Source organism: Protopterus annectens, chromosome 3.part1, assembly GCF_019279795.1.
Source record: "Protopterus annectens isolate FY-2018-M chromosome 3.part1, PAN1.0, whole genome shotgun sequence".
Classification (NCBI taxonomy): Eukaryota; Metazoa; Chordata; order Ceratodontiformes; family Protopteridae; genus Protopterus; species Protopterus annectens.
In genome coordinates, this window is record NC_056732.1 from 123,892,595 (window position 1) to 123,915,574 (window position 22,980).

The 22,980-nt window shown below is 43.1% G+C and overlaps 1 protein-coding gene across 1 annotated transcript in view; it reads right to left on the minus strand.

Moving 5' to 3' along the window:
- Positions 1 to 3,807: 3,807 nt before the first annotated feature.
- Positions 3,808 to 22,980, minus strand: part of TRIM71 (tripartite motif containing 71) — a 1,372,825-nt gene continuing 1,353,652 nt past the window's right edge. Inside the window, exon 4 of the mRNA XM_044066644.1 lies at positions 3,808 to 6,543. Within this exon, the coding sequence (XP_043922579.1) occupies positions 5,092 to 6,543 (1,452 nt within the window). The 3' untranslated portion in view covers positions 3,808 to 5,091. The remainder of the gene's footprint in view (positions 6,544 to 22,980) is intronic.

A 22,980-nucleotide genomic window follows, 5' to 3' on the forward strand; every position in this document is an offset into this window, starting at 1 on the left:
CAGTCTCCACATTTCTGGACTCAGCATTATGAGACCTGGCATTTTAAATGGTTATCATGAAAATCCTTAGGAGCTTCTTTCCAAACACAAACATACTTATGACAGACTTCAGTGGGGCTAACATTATCCCTGAAAAAAACAACAACTTTCCTATAAGCATGTAACCGGGCAGAAATCTAATGGAGACCCTACCAATTCAAGAAAGTAAGAAAAAGTGACCAAAATCAACTGCTTGCAAAATGAAACTGAAGATAAAACCAACAGTTACAAGCAGCAAAGGGAAGTGAAGATGACAAAGGGAAATCTTGCTTTTATAGGTAATTATGTGAATTATAAATATCAGAGTCAGTGCAGTATGAAACCAATGTGGTCATGCACTAAGAAAACCATATGCACTGTCTGAAAAAAGGAACTACCATTGGACAGATGAAAGGTAAGGATAAAGCAGCTTATTTTACTGCTACAACTCATTAGCTGTTCACGAAGGTGACCACGTTTACTGCATTTACGGCAAAAGTCCTAAATCATACAGCATAATTTTATCAAACAAAAACTAACTTAGAAATTGCACAATTTAAAAAAGAAAGAGGTACTGTGTGTGCATGCAATCAAAATGGCAGCCTTATACAAATATCATGCCATTTTCTCCTGAACAGATTTTTGACAGGTACAAATAAGCATTTTCAGTACTCTACAAAGCTACCATCTGCTAAATGGGTACACATGCGCATTACTTGTTCTCTAATCATCTTCAGTACCAGTCACAGCACAAACTATACATCATGCATTACCTATCGACAAATAGTTAAAAGCATACAGACGCATGCACACACAGATTCATAACCTATCCTTGATTTATCATTATTACAACAATTTAAACATACATCCAATCATCCTCCTTCCATGTGGTATTCACCACCCAGCTGTCTCACACACAAATATATCTGCAAATTTCACTATTTGTCTTCAAAGCCATTTTCTCCATAGCCACTAAACACACACACAGAAACCTATAAAATAATTCCAAGGCTTTTTATGAGAGAATATTTTTGGCAAAGCTATGTGGCTAAATATCTTTACGTTAAGAAGGTGACTATCAGCAAATGCAACAGAACACATTGTGCGTACTAGCTTCCTGTCATAAGGTTAAGGAAGGGGTTGCTAACAGGACTGGGCACAGCAGACTCAAGTACTACAAGAACATTTTTTTTAACTTTCAGGACATTGGATACAATTTAACAGGAAGTAAAATACAGGCCCCCTATTAAGGGGACATGCAGCTCAGGCAAGTTAACAAGTAATGACATTTTGGGGCAGATAAAGTAAAAAATATTTTTTGACTACCACCAAATACTGGTTATACAACAATCCAGTGTAGCTGGTCAGAATACCACACACGTTCTTAGGTGTACACATGCATACACACATACAGCCAAACATGCTAGTCTGTCAAATGGCAGTTGGTGCAGAGGGTTAAGGCTATGAGCTGCAGTTCCTATGGTACAGGGTTTGACTTCCTCAGCCTACATTTTGGGGGTGGGGATGGGTTTGGTATAATGATTAAGGTCTTCACCTCATAATGACAAGATACAGGGTTTGATTATAACCTCAGGTTATTTATTGGCTAGGCTTAAAATGGCTCTTTTGGGCAGGTAGCCTAGTATTTGCCTGTGAACCTATGAAATACTGAATAAAACTAAAGAAAGATGATCTTTAGGTTAAGCACAAACGATGCACAGTTTGTAAACTGCATTTAGAAAATTAAACAGTACACTACACTTGTTATCAACATTCTTCTCAACTGCCAACTTAGCTTGTTCAACAGCAATGACTACACGTGAGCCTAACACAAAAGAGAAGCACTACAACTAAGGCCCACAAAAAACACCTAACAGTTAAATGCAAAATTGCCAAAAAGGCAATGAAAAAAAGTTTACTGTCCATGTGGGAAAATATGAATACTGAATTATATTTGTCTTTTTGAATATATATATATATATATATATATATATATATATATATATATATATATATATATATAATACCATCAATTTTGTTTCAAATTTACATTTATCAATTCTGTTCAGGTCTACATCTAAATGTGTGTCCAAGTATTATGTAGACTGCAAAGAACAGCATTACATACTTAAGAACTTCCCTGGTTTCTTTCCAAAAATCTGTATCACTTCATCCTTCTGCATGCAAACAAGACTACACTGTACAAATAAACACAAATAATAAACTTGTGCTAAGCTCAATTTACTTTTATGTAAAAACACAATTTTAATAAGACTCATCAGTTTAATAGCTTTTCTTGCTAGTGTGTTAACTGAACAGGGACACTACTTGAACCAGTGAATGTTAGCAGTGGAGAACATGCATAAGAAACTGTCCCAGATGCTTAGGGAAAGACTACAATGGGCTGCCATCTCCAGGGTACAGAAGGACAAAGCTCTGACTGTACCAAGCTTAACCTTAATTCTGTAGCAGTATGGGCAAAGATGGAGTCTGCTGGGCTTGGTGGTCGTGAGTGGTCAATACTAGTCTGGTGTACCTTTCCTGGGAGGAGGGGATGCGGCTTGACCTGCTGGTTAATGGATACCTGGCAGAGGCTAACATTGTGACATAAAGCAGAAACATTTTGTGAGCACCTGCAAGCTTCTCCTTAACAAAGAAGCTGCATTTTGTCTTGGGCAAGAAAGCATACAGGATTCATGAGGGCTGTGGTGTGAAAATCTATGAACCTTCAGCTTACCACATGGCAACACACACAAGGTCTAAGGATAACCTTGATGACTGCTTGAATGACAGCCCTTGTGCGGTCAGAAGGAATGAAATGCAAGACAGGAGAAAGAGAAACTTGCCAGCAGCTCACAGCCTTAACCCTATGAGCTAAACTACCAGCTTCTACTGGCAATTTAGTAATGAAAGCCTACGTTCCCATTCAGCACTTAGAAATGATACAAACATTTTTTAACAAATACTGGGATGTGGAGCATGCCTTATCTGTTTATCTTAACAAGAATTTGCGGTGTGCTGTATTCAAATGCTTGTTGTCTGTCTACTTGTTTTGCATGTAATAAGGAGGGACATTCCAAATAAAACTTATATAAAACATACATTTAACACTATGACATACCTAAATTTTATATCAGATCAAAATGACAAGTCCTGTTTTAGTGCTGCATATAAAATTTTAAATCTAAGCCATATTCTAACTTTAAGACTGTGCACTGCATGATATCTGTGAATTTTGCATAGTCCTCACAATGTGGTACACTGCTGCCAAAATAACATACTGTCTAGAAAGTTTTTTTTAATAACCTGAAGAGTGAAACCATTTAAAATAAAGCCAGAACATTTAACCCCTGTGATCTTTAACTACTGCTGAAATGTGTGCAACAATTAAAAGCAGCCGACTTATCTTTGGTGTTTACTGCTTAATGACTGGATCTAATCTGAGTTTTTATAAGTTGCGTGCACGCCATACGGTTTAAAAGAAATCGATACAGTAACCTTATAAACATTCTAAAAAGAAAAGGGCATGCAGCAAAATTTTAGGAAATGACAAATTTTCAGCATCTAAACAGATAGGCATGCTTTCTGATCTGGCACTTTCTGTGCTATTACACTAGGGAAAATACTGACAAGGTTTGTTGCAATGGATGTGCCTATAAAAATTACTTGTTCTACTCCAAAATATAAGAAGTGTGGAAAACATACACAACTATGGTGACATTTTAAGTTTTCTAACCTGTACTTGACTCAAGTGTGAAGGCCTGTCACACAGTTAAAATGACAGGTGGAAGTGTTTAGCAGCCACATATAGGAAAAAAAAACACTGGTTTTGGTTCATATCAGGTCGCAAAGAAATAACTGTAAATTTAACACAGACAGAGCCCCATCTGCAATCAAAAGAAACTGTTAAAATGAGTAACAAACAAATAGTACCTTAGAGGCATCTTGACATGCAAACCAACTGAACAGTTGGTCTGCTCTAATTAAGCATAGGGTAATTACATGGGGAAAGAGTAGAAGGTTGGTCATCATTAAAATGAAAGCACACACTAACCCCACTCAGCCTCACTGTGGCAGCACAATCTTGAACTGTGCTTACAAGGAGTTAGAGCCCAAGTCAAGCACTCAAATGTGGAATGACAATCCTGAGAACAAGAGGTACTACGGACACTATGCTATAAAGCCTAGTAAAAAAAAAAAATTGTAAAAAGTACACCTAACAGAAACAGTCAATGCTGCATGTGAATGAACATTACAGATACAGCAGTGTTTTCTGCAGCCAGAGATGTAATTTTAGCATTACCTGTTTATCTTCACAGGCAGTAGAGCACCAGAAAAAAAAACACCACTCTCCACTCTATAAGCATATTATGCACTGAAATACTTTTCAAGATGCCTCCAGTTATGCGAACAAGCAGAGTAAAGGGTATGAACACTTGATGGTGGTGGCAAAAATGAGGGAATTTTCCTCAGATAAGTACCAGCACCATAACTATTTATACAGGGCTCAAGGTACCCTTCTAAAGGTCTCACCAACATATATTTCCGATGACAAAGAATCAAGAGCCTAAGCCTGATAGAGAATAGGAAGGAGCACCTTCCTAAAGCAGCCATCAAAGACCACAGTTTAAAACATTTATAAATACGTTACTATATTAAAGCCTACACAACAAAATGTATTCATAGATTTATATATAGTTTCATATACATTTATATATATTTATATAAGTATCAACCCAGGGCCTTTTGGCCAAATCTTTGTAATTTCACATAGATACTACAATACTTAATGTGCACAGCTAAAGTCATATTGTGCCTGCTGTCCCGTGAGAAGGGAAGCACTGAGAAGCCACACTTCGTTTTTGGTCGTTTTTCTAAAGCTATGAGGTAGATATAATTTAACTTCATGGACTACATCCCTGCGCAACATACAAGTACATTCATAATGTGAAAACAAATGACAAAAAGGTGAGGTAGGTGTTGAGCAGTGTTTCAAAATTTTTTTCTTTTAAGAATTTCCCTGAGATGATTTTTTTGTTTGTGTTATTTTTGTTCCAAAAGGACAGCCTGAAGTTAGAAAATGAGAAGCCGATTGTTTCCAAAATCAACAACAACTATCAGTCCATCAGGGGTCACAGCTATCCCTGAGGGGCGATCCATCTGCCCAAAGCCATTTCCCTGAGTTCCAAACTTGAATACAAAATTGCCATTTGGCTCAAATATTTGCACACGATGATTCCGAGAGTCAGCTACAATGATGCGCCCCTCTTGATCTACAGCCACTCCTTGTGGCCGAAGAAACTGGCCATTATTTGTGCCTTCAGACCCCAAAAAGCGTGCCGACTGACAATCAGGATGGATAACTAAGAGACGATGGTTGTTGAAATCAGTAACCACTAGGTGACCATCATGGTTAAATGCTACACCTCTTGGTGAATCAAAGTGCTTCCAGAGTGCCCCTTCAAAGCCATACTTGTTAAGAAACACCCCATCAGGACCAAACAGCTGAATACGATGGTTTCTGGTATCTGAAACAAGAATTTTCCCTTCTGAGTTGACTGCAACATCCCATGGGTAGTTGAACTGTCCATTCTTAGTTCCTTTCTCCCCAAATTTCAAGATAAACTGCCCATCAAAATTGAACACTTGGATGCGATGATTGTCCTTGTCTGCAACAATAATTCTCCGTGAGCTGTCACATGCTACACCTGCAGGGCGATCAAACTGACCTGGCCGGGATCCCAGGGCACCAAACTTGAAATGGAAAGTACCACAAGGCTTAAATATCTGAATGCGATTATTACTTCGGTCTGCAACAATGATATAGCCTTCTTTATCGACACACACTCCCCATGGGCGACACAGCTTCCCATCACTATCTCCTTCACCACCAAAGGTGAGCACTGGAAGTCCAATACCAACATAACTACGCCCTGATTTTACAATGATTTTGAATGGGCTATTCTCTATATGCTGACTGCAAATCATGACTGAGATTAGATGTTCTCCCTCCAGCTGTGGACGGTAGCTGACTATATAGGTTCCATTCTGCTGATCAATTACATCTGCACCAAACAAGTTTCCATCTGGTCCCATCACAACCACAGTTACTAAATCTCCTCCTGAAAGGCGTGGCTCACCATCATGGTCATATCCAATTACAGTAAATGAGGCAATCTTTCCCTGCAGGGCACGCTTAAGGCCCTCCCCAGAAGCTTTGGTCAAAGGAGCAAAAGCTCCACTGCAAACTAATCCCATAGATTTGATTGCAAGATACAATGCTTGGTCTGGTGGAGTAAACATGATGCGATCATCCTCTTGGGGTTGAAGAAAACCTCTGAGATTCTTCAGCTCCTGAATTTGAGCAAGCATACGGTCCCGTGCAAGGAGAATATCAACATTCCGCCCTTCCTCCAGGACCTGTTGAACAGTACTGATTGTGCTGTCAATCTTGTTCAGATTCTGACGCAATTTTTCGACTTGGAGATAAAGGGATTTGGCCTTCACTTGGCGAATTTTTTCTACCTGGAGGAAAAGAAAAACATCTGGTCAGAAAGTTTCAGACATTAACAAAGGCATTTGTTGATATCAAGGAAGAATCAATGTCAGTTAAATTAAGTTGCCAGCTATCAAGCCATCATAACAGTACAAACTACGTGAGGTTTCCTTAAGTCATGACAGCAGGTCTATATCACTTCGACGAAACGGCAGAAGTTTGAACACCATATGTTCGAACTTCTAACCTTGAAGTGCAAAACCATCGAAGGCTTAGAACAGCGATTTTTTTCCCCCAGGAAAAAAAAATAGAAGTTATGTTCTTACCATAACGTTCCATGTTAGTTGTCTTTTTCTCACCTTCTTCTTGCTGGATGGGTTCGGAGCCGACCTCGGCTCCGACTCGGCCACTCTAAAAGCTCGAGAGTTGGTTCCACCGGCTCGAGGCTCCCCTTATATCCCACAATGCTAGGCGTGAGTTACCTCAGATCTCGTTTGTGAGCTAGGCCCAGCTAATAATAGTAGCAGAATAAATGTAAACTAAGTCCACCTCTATAATAAGGGAGAAGAGAAGGGTGACCTACAGCCTGATCCAGGAAAAATATGCACAGCAGAGCATATACCTATAATAAAGAGGTGGTAGAAAGAGAGGTCACAATCAAACTCCTCTAGGTCTGTCCAGGCCAGGGGGAAGGAGGGTGGGACGCAAGAAGAAGGCGAGAAGAAGACAACTAACATGAAACGTTATGGTAAGAACATAACTTCTATATGTTAAGTTGTCTATCTCGCCTTCATTCTTGCTGGATGGGACCACGTCCCTAGCACCTTGTCCCGGGTGGCCTAACGGAACAGACTCTTGAGCACAGTGGATCCAAAATTAGCCCTATGCCTAGAAGCTAAATCCAACTTATAATGTGAAATGAAAGTGTGAGGAGTAGCCCAAGTAGCTGCTGCACAAATGGTGTCTATAGGCAGTCTGTCTTGGAAGGCTATAGAAGTAGCCAAAGCTCTGGTGGAATGGGCTTTAGGTTTGTTAGGTTGCTTTTGGTGTCGTATTTCATAGACAATGGAAATTAGAGATGTCAGCCATCTAGATAGTGATACCTTAGAAACAGAAAGTCCCTTTCTGCCTTCTGCATAAGAGACAAACAGCTGGTCAGATTTTCTGAATTGTTTGGTTCTATCCAAGTAGTACCTTAACTGACGATGAACATCTAGCCAATGCAATTTTTGTTCAGACCCATTAGAATATTCTGGAAAAAACACAGGGAGGTCAATGCTTTGATTTAGGTTAGACGCCGAGGCTATTTTAGGTAAAAAGGACGGATTGGTTCAAGGATACCCTGTCCTTATGGAACAACAGATAAGGAGGTCGACAGCTGAGTGCATGAAGTTCTGAAACTCTTCTAGCTGAAGTAATAGCTACCAGAAAGAGAGTTTTCCATGATAGCAATTTTAACGAACAGGAAGCTGCAGGTTCGAAAGGGGGGAGAATCAAGGAACTGAGAACTAAATTTAGGTCCCAAGGAGGAGGAGGATTTCTTATAGGAGGTCTGAGTAGAAAAACTCCCTTCAAAAAGGCTTTGCAAAGCTTGTGGGACATTATGGCAGATTCTGAGACGCCCACATGAAAGTTAGAAATAGCTGCCAACTGAACCTTAAGAGTAGAAGGAGATGAACCTGCATGGAAGAGTTCAGCTAGAAAATCAAGGACTATTTGGATGGAAGCCGTGAAAGGATCTATGTCCCTTCCTTGAGCCCAATAGGCGAAACGTTTCCACTTACTCAGATAAATCTTTCGAGTGGAAGATTTATGGGAAGCTATCAAAATATCTCGAACAGCGTGAGATATTTGAGGAAGCCTGGCTAAGGTTGGAATTGGAGGAACCAAGCAGTGAGGTTCAGAGAGGGGAGGGAGCGATGATACTGACCCGACTGATGGATCAAGAGATCTGGAACTAGGTCCAGATGCCAAGGTTGCTCCAACAGAAAATGATGCAGAAAGGGGAACCAAACCTGTCGAGGCCAGTAAGGAGCAATGAGGATCAAGAAGGCCTTCTGAGCGATAGCTTTCTGTATCACTTGAGAGATTAGTGGGAAGGGAGGAAATGCATACAGAAGTCCCCGGGGCCAAACGTGGACTACAGCGTCTCTGCTGGGCTGGCCTGGTAGCGGGAATAGGGTGAAAAAGTCTTTGCACTTGCTGTTTTGGGGAGTAGCAAAAAGGTCGCAGCAAGGCTGACCCCACTTGAGAAAAATTTTTCTCACAATAGAATCTTTCAGAGACCACTCGTGAGGCATGAGGATAGCTCTGCTCAACTTGTCCGCGATTTGATTGGACTTCCCGGGGATGTGCGTTGCTATCAGAAACCGCCGAGAAGAAATCACCCATTGCCACAGTCTGAGTGCTTCTCGACATAGGGGATAGGACCTGGTTCCACCTTGTTTGTTGATATAACACACTACAGACATATTGTCTGTCTGGATTGCTATCGTTCCCAAGGGAAGAGAGTCTTGAAGGGCTTGCAGCGCTAAAAGCACTGCTCTCATCTCTAGAACATTTATGTGCAAGTGGCATTCATCTGGTTGCCATGTGCCCTGGACAGTTCTGCCCTGATAATGCCCCCCCCACCCGATCAGGGAGGCGTCCGTTGTCAGAGTAGCAACCGGAGGGGGAGGAACAAAGGGTCTTCCCAAGTAGAGCTGAGGGGAAGACATCCACCACAGAAGATGATTCCTGCATGTTTGCGTAATCATAATGGTGTGGGACATCGGAAGTTGCTGGTATGACCATTGTGTGAAGAGCATCCATTGAAGGATTCTCATGTGGAATCTGGTTAATGGCAGAAGAGGTATGGCAGCCGCCATAATTCCCAAAACTTTCAGAACTAACCTGGCTTTGACTCTGTTGCTGCTGAAGAGGAGCGAAACTAGTTTGTGTATGTCTGTTATTCTCTGATCTGTTAGCCTCGCAGACATGTTGACTGTGTCTAGAATTGCGCCTATGAAGGTAATAGCACGACAAGGCGACAAAACAGACTTTTCGCAATTTATTGAAATGCCTAAGTTTTGACAAATGCGAAAGGTGTAATCCCTGGCCATTAGAAGAAGATGCTTGGTGGGAGCTGTGAGGAGCCAGTCGTCTAAATATGGAAACACCTGGAATCCTTGACGTCTCAGGTGAGAAGCTACCACTGCCATGCATTTGGTAAACACCGGGGCAGTGGTGAGTCCAAAGGGCAGGGCTCTGAATTGAAAATGACTGGTTCCTAGCCTGAAGCGGAGGAATCTTCTGGAGCGTCTGTTCATTTTATATGATAGTACGCATCCTGAAGGTCTATAGAGCACATCCAGTTTTTCTTCCCAATAGGGAAGGATGGACTGTAGCGTGACCATCCGAAATCTTGTTTTCTTGACCGACTTGTTCAAGATACTGAGATCCAAAATTGGTCTCCAGTCCCATGTTTTCTTTGGAACTAAAAGAACCTGGAGTAGATTCCGGATCCTTGCTGGTCTGCTGGAACTGGCTGAATAGCTCTTTTGCAAGCAGCTTTGAAATTTCCAAAGCTGCAAGATCCCTTTGAGCGGTGGAACATCTGGAAGGGATTTTTGATCGGTTTGGAATGCGACGAAGGGAATGGAATAGCCTTGAAATGATGGACTGTACCCACTTGTCTTGAGTTAGGGATAGCCAGGCTTCTGGGTACAGTGACAATCTTCCCCCGACTGCCTCCGAAGGTGGGCAGTCGGGCAACACCTCAGGGATGCTGAAAGGGCTTATCGGAGAAAGTTTCTCGATTGCCCTGGTTCTGCGGATCCCCCTGCCTCTAGGGCGGCGTCTACCATTGTTGTTCCCCCTCTGCCTCTGGCGGGAACCGACTCTGTCGTCAGGCGAAGTCCCTTGAGATTGTTTGCGGAACCACATTTTCCCACTTTTCTGGCCTTTGGGGTAAGGCCTAGAAGGAGTAGAAAAACGGACTCCGACGGCAGAAAGAGTCTTGCCATCCGTCTCGCACCTAGTCAAGGTTTCTTTCACTTGAGGACCAAAAAGCGATGATCCATCAAACGGGGAATTAGTGAAGCGGCGTTTTAAAGGGTCCATGCAGTTGCATAGCCGCATCCAGGCATGCCTGCGTAAGGCCACACCTGTCCCTGTGGCCCTGCTCGCTCCATCAGCCGCATAAGAAAGGAGGCGCATGGAGGAGTTAGCTATGGAGTTCAGGGTAGCCAGCTGAGTGTTCATCTTGTCTTGAAAACCCGCAGCTGTAGGATCCTTCAACATGTCACTCGCTTCTTTGATCAAGTCTCTTTGAAGACGAGTAAAATGGCATAGGTAGTTCAGCGAACGCATTGCAAAGGTCGCTGGCGAGAACATCCGCTTCCCGTACCTGTCCATAGACCTAGATTCCTTGTTAGGTGGATGGACAGGCACTGAAGGATCAGCTAGTTCCTTCTTAGTGGTAGCAGCAACCACCATAGCATCCACAGAAACTCCCTTGGTTAGAAATTGTTTATCTGCTGGTGCCGTGATAAATTTTGAGGGTCTCCTGGGAGTGGAGTCCACTGAGTCAGGAGCCGTCCATGCCTTTTTTGCAACCACCTGCATGAGGGGGTCAAAGGGGGGAGACACCCAGGAGGTGGAAGGGCGAGAGCCAAACGCCTCAAGGTACACAGATTCATCCTCCGAAGGGCTGAGGGCTGGCCAATTTCCCCTCTGTTTGAGGATTTCTAGAATGTCTGCAAAGGAGACATCTTCAGAAGGGGAACGGGGGAACCCTCGGAATCCTCTAAATCTGTGTCAGAGGTGACGGACTCAGGTGAGTCTATGTGTTTCCTCTTACACTTTCTCTTCTGAGGGGCTCTTCTGCCAATTCAGGAGAGGCCTCGGAAGAGGATGAGATCCCCACAGGGGATTCCTGAGGAGCTGGCTCTCTGCGGTCTGGGATGAGGGAGTGAATCGACTTGACCTGAGGCACCGAAGAGGGAGGGGCGGACGGAGCCGACTGTGGAGTCGAACCAGGTTCCAACACACTCCGCATGACCTCGAACGCACCCCTGTCAGGCAGAGCCAGAGGTCCCCGCTCCGAAAAGCTGAAAACCTCCCTCGGCACCGACAGTGATGGCTCCGAGGCCGCTGTCGGAGCCGAACTCACCAGCGCCGAAGCACCGAGAGGGAGGGCGGGGTCGGACAAGGGTCCGATGCCACTCACCCCCTCGGAGCCGACGAGGGAAGTCCGGCGCCGAGATTCTTCTAAGGAAGAAATCGGAGCCGACGACGGAGCCGAAGACATTTGTATCGGCTCCGACGCTACCACAGTCTCGGTTCCGAAACGCCCCGGCTCCGAGCTCAAAGGATTCGGAGGAGGAACATAATGAGGGACAGGGTCAGGCATCGACTGATGAGTCGGGCTCTGAAGCATTTGGGCCAGTGCCTCGGACTTAAGAAGTCGACTCACTACCCTCTGAAGGTCATGGTCCGAAAGCCTCGATGACCTAGAGGAGTGAGATCTATGGCTCCGTTCAGACAGCAAGGGAGATGCTGGAGCCGAATGAACGGAGCCAAGGGACGGTGACCTGGACCTCTTTCTAGATGTCGGCTCCGAAGGTCTAGTCGGAGCAGACACAGGAATTTCCAACACCTCGGCTCCAGCCGGAGCCGAGGAAACCACAGGAGCTGCAGTCTGAGACTCATCGGCTCCAGCCGGAGCCGATGTAGAAGGAGGTTTCGAAGCCTTAGGCCTCGACTCAGAAGCTGGAGCCGAGGACCTAGAAGCCTTGGAGGGTTTGCCCGAAGTAACAGTAAGGGAACCCTCAGGCTTAAGTAAACCTCTCAAAATAAGTTTATTTTTTCTTTCCTGCAGGACTCTGGGGCTGAAGCCATGGCATACAGCACAAGAGTCCTGCAGGTGTAAAGGTCCCAGGCAGTACACACAAGAAGTGTGACCATCTGTCAGAGACATTATCTGACAGCACGAGTCACACTTCTTGAAGCCTGAGACCTTTGAATCCTTAGACATTGTTAAGGAAAGTGTAACCAAACACACACTCAAACACACTGATTACACTATACCCAAACTAAATTTCAAACAATTATAACTAAAAATTATACTATCCCAAATTTTTAGTTCCCTGACAAGAAACACAAACACTCCCTAAGGGGATGGAAAGGCCCAAAGGCCTGAGGGAAGAACAAAAGTTCCTTGTGGAAGGTAGAGTGGAAAAAAATGAAAGGGGAGGGTCTGTATCCACTAAACTAAGGGAAATAACAATAAAGAATTAAATTAAAGGGGTTTAAGTAGATTATACTTATTCTACAATAACTCACCTGAAGCCGGTAGAAACCAAACACCTCGATCGCTGTAGCGGCAAACGAGATCTGAGGTAACTCACGCCTAGCACTGTGGGATATAAGGGGAGCCTCGAGCCGGTGGAACCAACTCTCGAGCTTTTAGAGTGGCCGAGTCGGAGCCGAGGTCGGCTCCGAACCCATCCAGCAAGAATGAAGGCGAGATAGACAACTTAACATAACGCTGTTCCAAGAAACACACACACAACACAAGCGCACCAAAAAAACAGCAATCCACACACATACACTTAAAATCCTACATCTAACCCTACACTAAACTGTACATACACTACTATCTATCCACTTACCTTAACCCAAACCCTAACCCTAAGGTCTGTCACTATCTCACACTCACCTGACCCGCGCCTAACCCTAACTCACCTATCCCGCCCTAACCCTAAAGTCTGTCACTATTGCACAACCACCTCACCCGCACCCTAACCCTAACTCACCTAACCCTAATGTCCGCACAATCGCACACTTACCTGAACCTGACCTGTAACTTTCCACCACAGTGTTGAAAATAGCGAAGCCGCAGAAATGGCCAACCAAACTCTTTCCCTGGGAAAGAATTTGGTGTTCCGCAGCTTCGCGATAATCCGTTTTTGAACTTCACAGGTCGAACATATGGTGTTTGAACTGCTGAAAGTTTTGACAAACTGACAAGAACCCATGACAGCATGCACTGAAGGTCTGTACTCTTTTGGTACTTTGCATTGTATATCTAAAGGCCAACATACTGATGTCTTGTCAATTCATTCTGAATTCTGAGGTTTGCAAACTATGGTAGGCTTTATGACATTTTACAGGGAAACAGTAACCCAGCACCTTAATAGAAACAGTTGTCCCCAGGAGGAGAAGGGGTCAGTCTACTGGAAAAATGAACAGGAATCTTCACCTCTGGAAGCTAAAAACCAGAAGGCAATTGTCTACATCATGCCTCAGGAAAATGGAATAAAACATCCTTTAAAACATCCCCTTTTACAGTTAAATGGGCAAATAAAAAATTGAAGTTAAGATTCAAGATGAGATTCGAGTACAATGAGCTAAGCCTGTCATGGATGCCTCAGATTCTAGTACATCAACACTCAGATATGAAATAGAGGGCAGGAGAAGGCTGAATTCAAAAACCTCCAAAGAAAGGACGGTACTAAGTAGCACTCCTGGTTTATGTCACCTAGCTGTGGAATGCTTACAGAAACACTGTACGGAGTCAATAAGATGTCAACAGTCCAGACTGCAGAGATCACAGGAGGTGGAAAAAATGAGCAGCAACAAGTTTGCAAATACGGAACTGTTGGTCAGTGGCAAATGCTGGCTTACACCAGAGCTAAATTGTAGCAATAATGGTTAAGATATGTTGCCGATTTGATACGCAATGTGTATAAATGGTGGGAATATACATTTCAGTTGAAGATTCAGTTTTTAACATTTTTGCCTATGGGTCTTATTAACCAATCTTCTTAGGTAAAATTAGGCACAATGTACATATTTTCCATAAGTAAACACAGTTTTTATTCTGCTAACAATGTATTACTTGAAACGCTAGTTGCATTCTGGATTAACAATATACTGAGAACTATTAAGTACACACTGACCAAAGCATTGTTGCACTATAATTTAGCTATGTTCTGGAAAAAATGAACTACTGTTCAGTTTTCTGTCACAAATACTATGGGGCTAACCCAGCTTTTATGATGGATTAAATGAAGGACTGATATACTCCTCATGTATTAGCAGCAATGGAAATGCTACTTAACATACATCTACTAACAGAGGACTAAAATGTGGAAAGTAATGGCCAAATTTAGGGTCCATGATTTTTCACCTTACTTTTCTTACAAGATTACAGTTATCACTTTCATAAGTCTAAGAATGTGGGTAAGGAACAGGACAACAAAGCAGTAGATAATTTTTCATGTTGCTGTTATAGCCCACAAGTAGATATAACTTCCCTATAATACATCACTTTACAAAGTACACAAACACTGCAACTATGACTTGATGAAGAACAAGTTAAAATGTGAAGCATTCTCAGTCACAAGTATTGATCTCACAAAAATATTAATTTACATTTTGCAATGCAGACTTCCCTATAATACATCACTTTACAAAGTACACAAACACTGCAACTATGACTTGATGAAGAACAAGTTAAAATGTGAAGCATTCTCAGTCACAAGTATTGATCTCACAAAAATATTAATTTACATTTTGCAATGCAGACTTATAACTTGGTGGGAATATACATTTCAGTTGAAGATTCAGTTTTTAACAAATGATGTGGATATTCCACAAAAGGGCCTTACAGAAACATATGCCTGGTGCCAGAGCCATGGGCTCAAGCTTAATGCCAAGAAATGTATAGCTATCCCCTTTGGAAAAAAACATGTACCCATGAATTACCACATAGGTGGCAGGACACTAAACATCGAAAGTGTGATGAGAGACTTAGGGACACAGGTGGACAGTGGTCTCACCTTCGATAACCACATTGCCACAACAGTCAGGAAATCCTTCTATGTGGCACACCTCATCACTAAGGGCTTTTCATCCAGGAAAAAAGGAGGTCATTGTCCCACTGTACTCATCCCTCATTAGACCCAGTACAGAGTATAATGCCCCATTTGGTATGTACCTCACAAGACATCTGCAACAGCTGGAAAGGCCACAGAAATACCTCACTAAAAGAATCACAGGCCTAAAGCAGACGCCATATACTGATCGTCTAAAAAAAAACTCCAGCTATACTCTGTGGCATATCGTCTACTCAGAGGCGATCTCTGCTTAACATACAAGGCCATGTCAAACCCTGAGCTGTTGGACATGCTCCACTTAAAGAAATCCCAATCCCTCAGAGCCACACGCTCCAGGGATCTAAACCTTGTAATCACAATGAACAATACATGCTGGAGGGATAGGTTCCTGATCCAGAGACTCCCCATACTCTGGAATGCACTGCCCATACATATCAAGCAGAGCGCCTCATTGGCCCTCTTCAAAAGGAACCTTGATGATTGGATGGGAGATAGGAAATTCACCCCGGGGATCATGTCAGTCGCCCTGCTAGACAGGGGCCTGGTGAAGTAAATATTGTGGGAAGAAATATCCAGGGAATTGTTATGGCTAGGCTTGCATAGGCCCTAGGTCCGATAGCCTAGTACCAACCTATGAACTTGGGCTATGGCCATGATAAATACAAACACACACACACACACACACACACACACACACACACACACACACACACACACACACACAATTGTTCCATCACAGCATCTTGTGAATGCAAAAGATGTTCTCATGAGCATGTTTTAATAAATAGTGACAGCATTTACCCTGATTGCAAAATAAGACAAAACCAGATGACTACTGAAGAAGCAGACATTATACCCAACACAATTAACAAAACATTTCACAACTGTGGAAAAATCTAAGCAACTGCTAAGAGTTTCACGCCTATTGTATATAACCACAGTTTGAGAAAAGTGACACAGTACTCTTTCATCTAATCAGAACAACATTATCTTCACCTCAGAATTTGTACAATATGTTTTAATGATGTTTTTGCAGCCACAATTTTTATTTTCTTGTGTTGTGTACCAATGCTGTTTTTTTTTTCTGTTACATAAATGAATCAGCTAAGACATCTGCCTTGTTTCAGTTAAAGTATGACAGAATACATGGATTCATCATTACAAGGAGGGGGATTGTAAACCATGAGTCAAACAATAGTAAGGAAAACAAAGAAAAGTACAGTTTTGTACCTACCATAAATGTAGATGTTCGAGGATTCCATTGCTGCAGTCCTGACTATTGGGTATAGTCCGCGTCCCAGTCGGCCCGAATACCAGAGTATAAGGCTGACGTCGGTCAGGGCGCATTAGACTGACGTCAGTACGTCAGGGTACTAATGCGCATGACCGACGTCATATCCTCAGTCTTTTCTTGCCCCAGATGTCAGAAGACCCAAAAAGACAAGTTCCCAAAACAACCTGCACCAAAAACATGTATAATATATACAACAATATATACATATATATATATATATAAAATATAAACATGTAAACTCACCTACACAACCACCCCTAAACACAGAGGGAAGGAGGGAGGTAAATTGGACTGCAGCAATGGAATCCTCGAACATCTACATTTATGGTAGGTACAAACTGTACTATGTTCTTCGTCTTCCATTGCTGCAGTCCTGACTATTGGGTAGAATCCCAAAGCAGAGGTAAGGGAGGCTGGCAAATTATAAAGTAGCAGGAGCTGACAACATGCCTTGTAAAACAGCTGTGGCAAAACCAGCCCTAGTCTTAGAGTATATAGGCAGGTGATAATGCCTAGAGAAAGTATGCACTGAACTCCAAGTAGCTGCTTCCAGAATATCCTTAGTTGCCACCCCCCTTAGAAATGCTGTTGAAGTGGCAGTAGCCCTAGTGGAATGAGGCCTAATCCCAGCTGGAACCTCTTTGCCATGATGGGAATAACAAAACGCAATGCAAAAGCCAATCCACCTAGAAATAGTTTGTTTTGACACAGGCTTGCCCTGTGAACCCAAAGCAAAAGAAACAAGTAACTGCTGAGACTGCCTAAAATTCTTAGTCCTGCTCAAATAATAACGCAATTGTCTATGTACATCTAAAGTGTGCAAAATCTTTTCCCCTTTATTCTGAGGATCTGCAAAAAACGTAGGCAAATGAATAGTTTGGTTTAAAGCCACACTAGAAACCACCTTAGGCATAAAGGAAGGATTAGTACGTAATGATACCCTGTCCTTATGGAAAATCAAAAGGGCTCTACTGCCATAAGGGCCTGCAATTCAGACACCCTTCTTGCAGAAGTAATAGCCAACAGAAAAGCAGTCTTCCATGACAAAAATTTCAATTCAGCAGTAGCTGCAGGCTCAAAAGGTTGTAGAGTAAGTTTTTCCAACACAAAATTGAGATCCCAAGCAGGAGTAGGAGCTCTACGTGGGGTCTTATATTCTTTGCCCTCTAAGAAACTGCTTGAACAAAGGATGCGAAAACAAAGGTGGGTCACAATCATAGTGAGCTGAAATTGCTGCAGCATGAATCTTTATGGAAGAAAAGGACAAACCTTTGTCCAATAATTCAGTAAGATATTGAAGAGCCACACTCAAATTAGGCTCTGAAATCTCCAAATTCTTTGCTGTACTCCAAAATAAAAATCTCTTCCATTTGTTCATGCGTATACTCTCCTAGTACTAGGCCTTCTAGCTTCCATAATCACATTTAAAACTTGTTGAGGAAGCTGAGACCTGCTGTGCTTCAACACAGAATATGCCAAGCTGTGAGATGAAGAGATTGAAGCTTGACATTGAGCAGATGACCGTCCTTCTGAGATAACAGATGAGGAATCAGAGGTAAAGGCCATGGAGGCTTCTTTACAAGACTCCGTGAGAAGTGGGTACCAGTGTTGCCGAGGCCAATCTGGAGCTATCAAAATCATCCTTGGCCTGTCTTGTCTGACCTTTAATAATACCTTTGGAAGAAGAGGCAGAGGTGGAAAGGCGTGAACATGAAGGTTTTTCCAACTGAAAGACAGAGCATCCACTTTCCAAGCTGTGTGATGAAACCCCTTTGTGCAATACTTTGGCAGCTGGTGGTTTAGTGGAGAAGCGAACAGATCTATGTCTGGAGTTCCCATGACACTGTCAATGTCTGAAATACATGAAGATCCAGTTTCCACTCGTGGGGATCCATGATTTGTCTGCTTAACACATCTGCTAGGGAGTTCTGTGCTCCTGGCAGAAACCTTGCCTGAAGAGTTAGATGCAGGCTTAACGCAGTCTCCCATAAAATCATTGCTTGCCTGCATAGAGGATAAGAATGTGTTCCCCCTTGCTTGTTGATGTACCACATGACAGTTGTGTTGTCTGTTAGAATCAACACCTGCCCTGGAAGAAGTAACTCCTTGAAAGCCATCAATGCAAACTGGACTGCTAACATCTCCTTCATGTTGATATGTAGATGCTGTAGTCTGGCAGGCCACTTGTCTTGTATCCACTTTCCATTCAGACGAGCTCCCCAAGCAGTGTCCGAGGCATCTGTCGTTAAAATCTGACTCGCCTCTGGCCGGGTCACAGAGAGTCCCTTGTTTAGGTGACATTCCTGAGCCCACCACAAGAATTCCTTTTGAAGGCAAGGTATTATTTGAATGACAGTGTCCAAATCCTGGCAGTGCTGTGTCCATACATTTTTGAGATACCATTGCAGCTTCCTCATATGCAGTTTGGCATTGGGAAGCACCAGAATACAAGATGCCATGAACCCTAATGCTTGAAGGACTGTCCTTGCAGTCAGCACGGACTGATGAGATAGTTGATGGAAGTAAAGTGACAGACTCTTTTGTTTGTCCGGGGTTAAAAAGGCCATCTGGGCTGCTGTATTCAGTCTCACACCCAGAAAGCACATGTCTTGAGAGGGTACTAGACTGGACTTTATTTCGCTCACAGAATACCCTAGGCATCTTAGCACTGCTATGACATATTCCAGATGCTGTAGAAGGTCTTCCTTTTCTTGAGCCAGAATCAGGCAGTCGTCCAAGTAAGGATAGATTTGAATGCCTTGAAGCCTGAAGTAAGCTATCACTGGAGCCAGAACCTTTGTGAATAGTCTGGTCGCAGTAGATAAGCCAAAGGGCAATGCAGAGAACTGATAATGAAAATCTCCAGTTCGAAACCGCAGATACTTTCTGCAACTTAGCCTTATAGGCACATGAAGGTAAGCTTCCTTGAGATCCAAAGTTACCATCCAGTGATCCTTGCCTAGCAGAGGTAACAGTTGTTGTAACGTCAACATCTTGAACTTGGGAATGTCCAGATAAGTGTTGAGGATAGATAAATCCAAAATTGGTCTCCACGTGTTCCCCTTCTTTGGTACTAGGAACAGGCGAGAATAAAATCCGAAGCCCCTTTCTGATACAGGGACTGGCTGAATGGCCCTTATCTGGAGTAACTGAGAAACTTGCTTGTGAGCCTCTTTTCTTTGTGGAGGAGGAACATCTGGCATGCCTTTGAAAGGGGCATTGTGTGGAAATAAAATCTGTAACCGTGATGAATGATATCCAGCACCCATCTGTCTTGAGTGATTAAATCCCAATTTTCCTTGAAAAGAGACAGTCTTCCTCCCAAAGGAGCTGCCAGACGAGAATCCACTGGCAGCTGAAAAGGCAGGTCATTGGGTCTGTTTACGAAAGGACTGACCCCTGCCCTCACCAGAAGTCTGAGCAGGTGAACTCTCTGATCTAGGCCTAAATGAACCTTGAGCCCTGCCCCTACCACGTCTAGACCTACCCCTAGACTGGGAACCATAAGCAGGATATGTCCACCCCTTCGCAGGTCAATTTGTGCTAAACTTCGGACGCTGCACCTGCAAAAAATCTTTAACAGTCTGCATAGACTTAGCTTTGTCTTCCATTTTCTTTAAGACTGCTTCCACAGGCGGTCCAAACAACACATCAGACTGTAAAGGAGCATCCAAAATCCTGGTCTTAACATGCTCAGCTAAATTCTGATCCTTCAACCAGGCATGTCTGCGAAGAACAGAACTAGTAGCAGCCACCCTCGAGGAGGCCTGAACAGCATCAAAACCACACTGCAAAGAATGCTTACCCACTTGTTCAGACACATGAACCAAATCCAGCAATTCTTTACACTCAATACCTTCCGCCAAAGCATCCACCTTAGATTTCAATTGTGAAAGGAGATAATTCTGATATTTTAGCATGTGAAACTGACAATTCAACGCCCTCATGGCTAGAGTGGAAGAAGTATACACTTTCTTACCCCACCTATCCAAAGCCCTTGCCTCTTTATCAGAAGGCACAGGATTTTTAACCACAGAAGCTTTAACACCTTTAGGCCCCTGAGAAATAGTTTCTGGGTCCGCCCTAGGACTCTTAAACAAATACTTATGAGCTTGGGGCACCCTATAATACCTATCAGGCTTAACAGGAGCAGGAGGCAAGGAGTCAGGGTTCAGGGAAGCCTCTGCAAAAACATCCTCCACCACATTCAACACAGGAGGAATAGCTAAAGGCCTATGCTGGGGTAAAAACAAGAATTCCTAAGCCTTTTCCTGAATCAGAGTAATCCTGGCCTTCCCATTTAAAGTGCTCCCTCATGGAGTGAAGAGTCTCTGAAAATGAAAAATCCTCAGGAGGAGAAGCTGTAGGAGTGGAATCATCCACATCAGAATCAGAATAAGTAGGAAACTCTTGTAAGTCTTCCCCAGAAGACTCTGAAGCCTGTGAACACTGTTCAAAACTATCAAACTCCTGTTCCACCCTAGGCCTCTTATCAGGCGGGGCATAGAACCTCTAATTAGAGTAATCAAATCTTCAGCCATTTTAAGCATATGTTTCTTAGGCACAGAGCCCGAAATGCTAGGAGAAGCCCCACAGAAGCTGAACTTGGCCTACCTCTAAAAGAAGCTTTGGCAACAGAAGGAGAGGCCCTAACTACCTTGGGAAGAGAGGGAAGCACAGTTACCTCAGAAGCCCCTCAGCCTGGCCTACCTCCTGAGAGGGCACATCCTGTAACAATAAAGTATCTGCCTGAGACTCCATGGAGACTCCTGGCAAAACCTCTGGCTCCACTGAGCCGACTAAAGAACCGACGTCCGGGACTGCCGGTTCCTCACCCCTAGGCTTCACAGTTTTGTCCTTGCGCTTCTTGGATGAAGCGGGCGTCGGAGCATCCGACGGCATATTATAATTGCAACGCTTTCCAAACACTAACCTAGCACAATCTAGCCTCCTCTTAATAGTGCGCTTGTTAAATCTAGCACAAGAGCGGCAACCAACCACGTCGTGCTCAGGCCCTAAACAAGGTATACACAATGTATGATAATCCCTATGCGGTATCTGCTTCCCACAAGAAATACAGTTATTCACTTTTTCTGACATCCGTTAAATACTGAGGCAAGAAAAACCAAAATGTTCCCAACGGGTTACTTAGCCAACTCTGATTCGGTCTGAAACTCCGGTTTCGGAAAATCTCAGAACGCCAACCTGCACTCGCAAAATTGCTTCTGCATCGGACCATGCGGCAAAAAAGACTGGGGATATGACGTCGGTCATGCGCATTAGTACCCTGACGTACTGACGTCAGTCTAATGCGCCCTGACCGACGTCAGCCTTATACTCTGGTATTCGGGCCGACTGGGACGCGGACTATACCCAATAGTCAGGACTGCAGCAATGGAAGACGAAGAACATCAATACAATGGGCAGAATAAAAAATAATTATACAGAGTACAAAATTAAGTGCAATGATACATTATACTATAGACAAAGCAATGACTATGGACTGCAATTCTGTAAGCTTACTCTTTCTTCTAGCAATGCATATAGACACTTCATATGTATGCAATTAACAAAAAGTAGTAAAGCTACATAAGTGTCTTGCAATTAAGAAACAATTCATGCTCTTATAAGTTTGCGGTTGTTAGACCAATGCCTTTTTCTTTCTTTTTTTTTTTTTTTTACAGTTCATAAAAAAGCATTTGAACAATCAGTACAGAATCGATTCACCACTGAAAGAAGCTTCTGAAAATAAAACATTTAAGAATGCTGACATTTCTGTTGTAAAGCTTAAAAAAACATTTAATATGCATTAGAAGATGTATACTGCTTTGCACATTTTTTTTAAATATGCAAGCTTCGATTTGGACTAATCAAATAGTTTAGCATGCCAAGAGTAGTTTTTGCACAAGTTTCATCATACTTATCTGTGGTCAGTGTAATGATGGCCTGCCCAAAAACACTGTGGAATGCCTTTAAACAGTATTTTAATGCGTCTCTGCTGTATGGTATGTCTGAGAGCTGAAGAGTATATATGTACCTCTGGCTACGCACATCAGCAACAGTCCCAATTCTTTAGAACATGTCTTAAGAGCACAACAGTGGCCAGAGGAATGGTATGCTACCTATAACATATTAAGGATCTAGTGCAGGCACTCAAAAAATGTTCACCAGCTCCATTAGAGAGGTAGCTACATGAGTAAGTCCAAGGATTCCTCGAGGGCTGTGAGGACTTCGGCCCTATGCTCAAGTGTCTTAGCTCGAAATCTACCACAACTCTCACATCTAGAAAC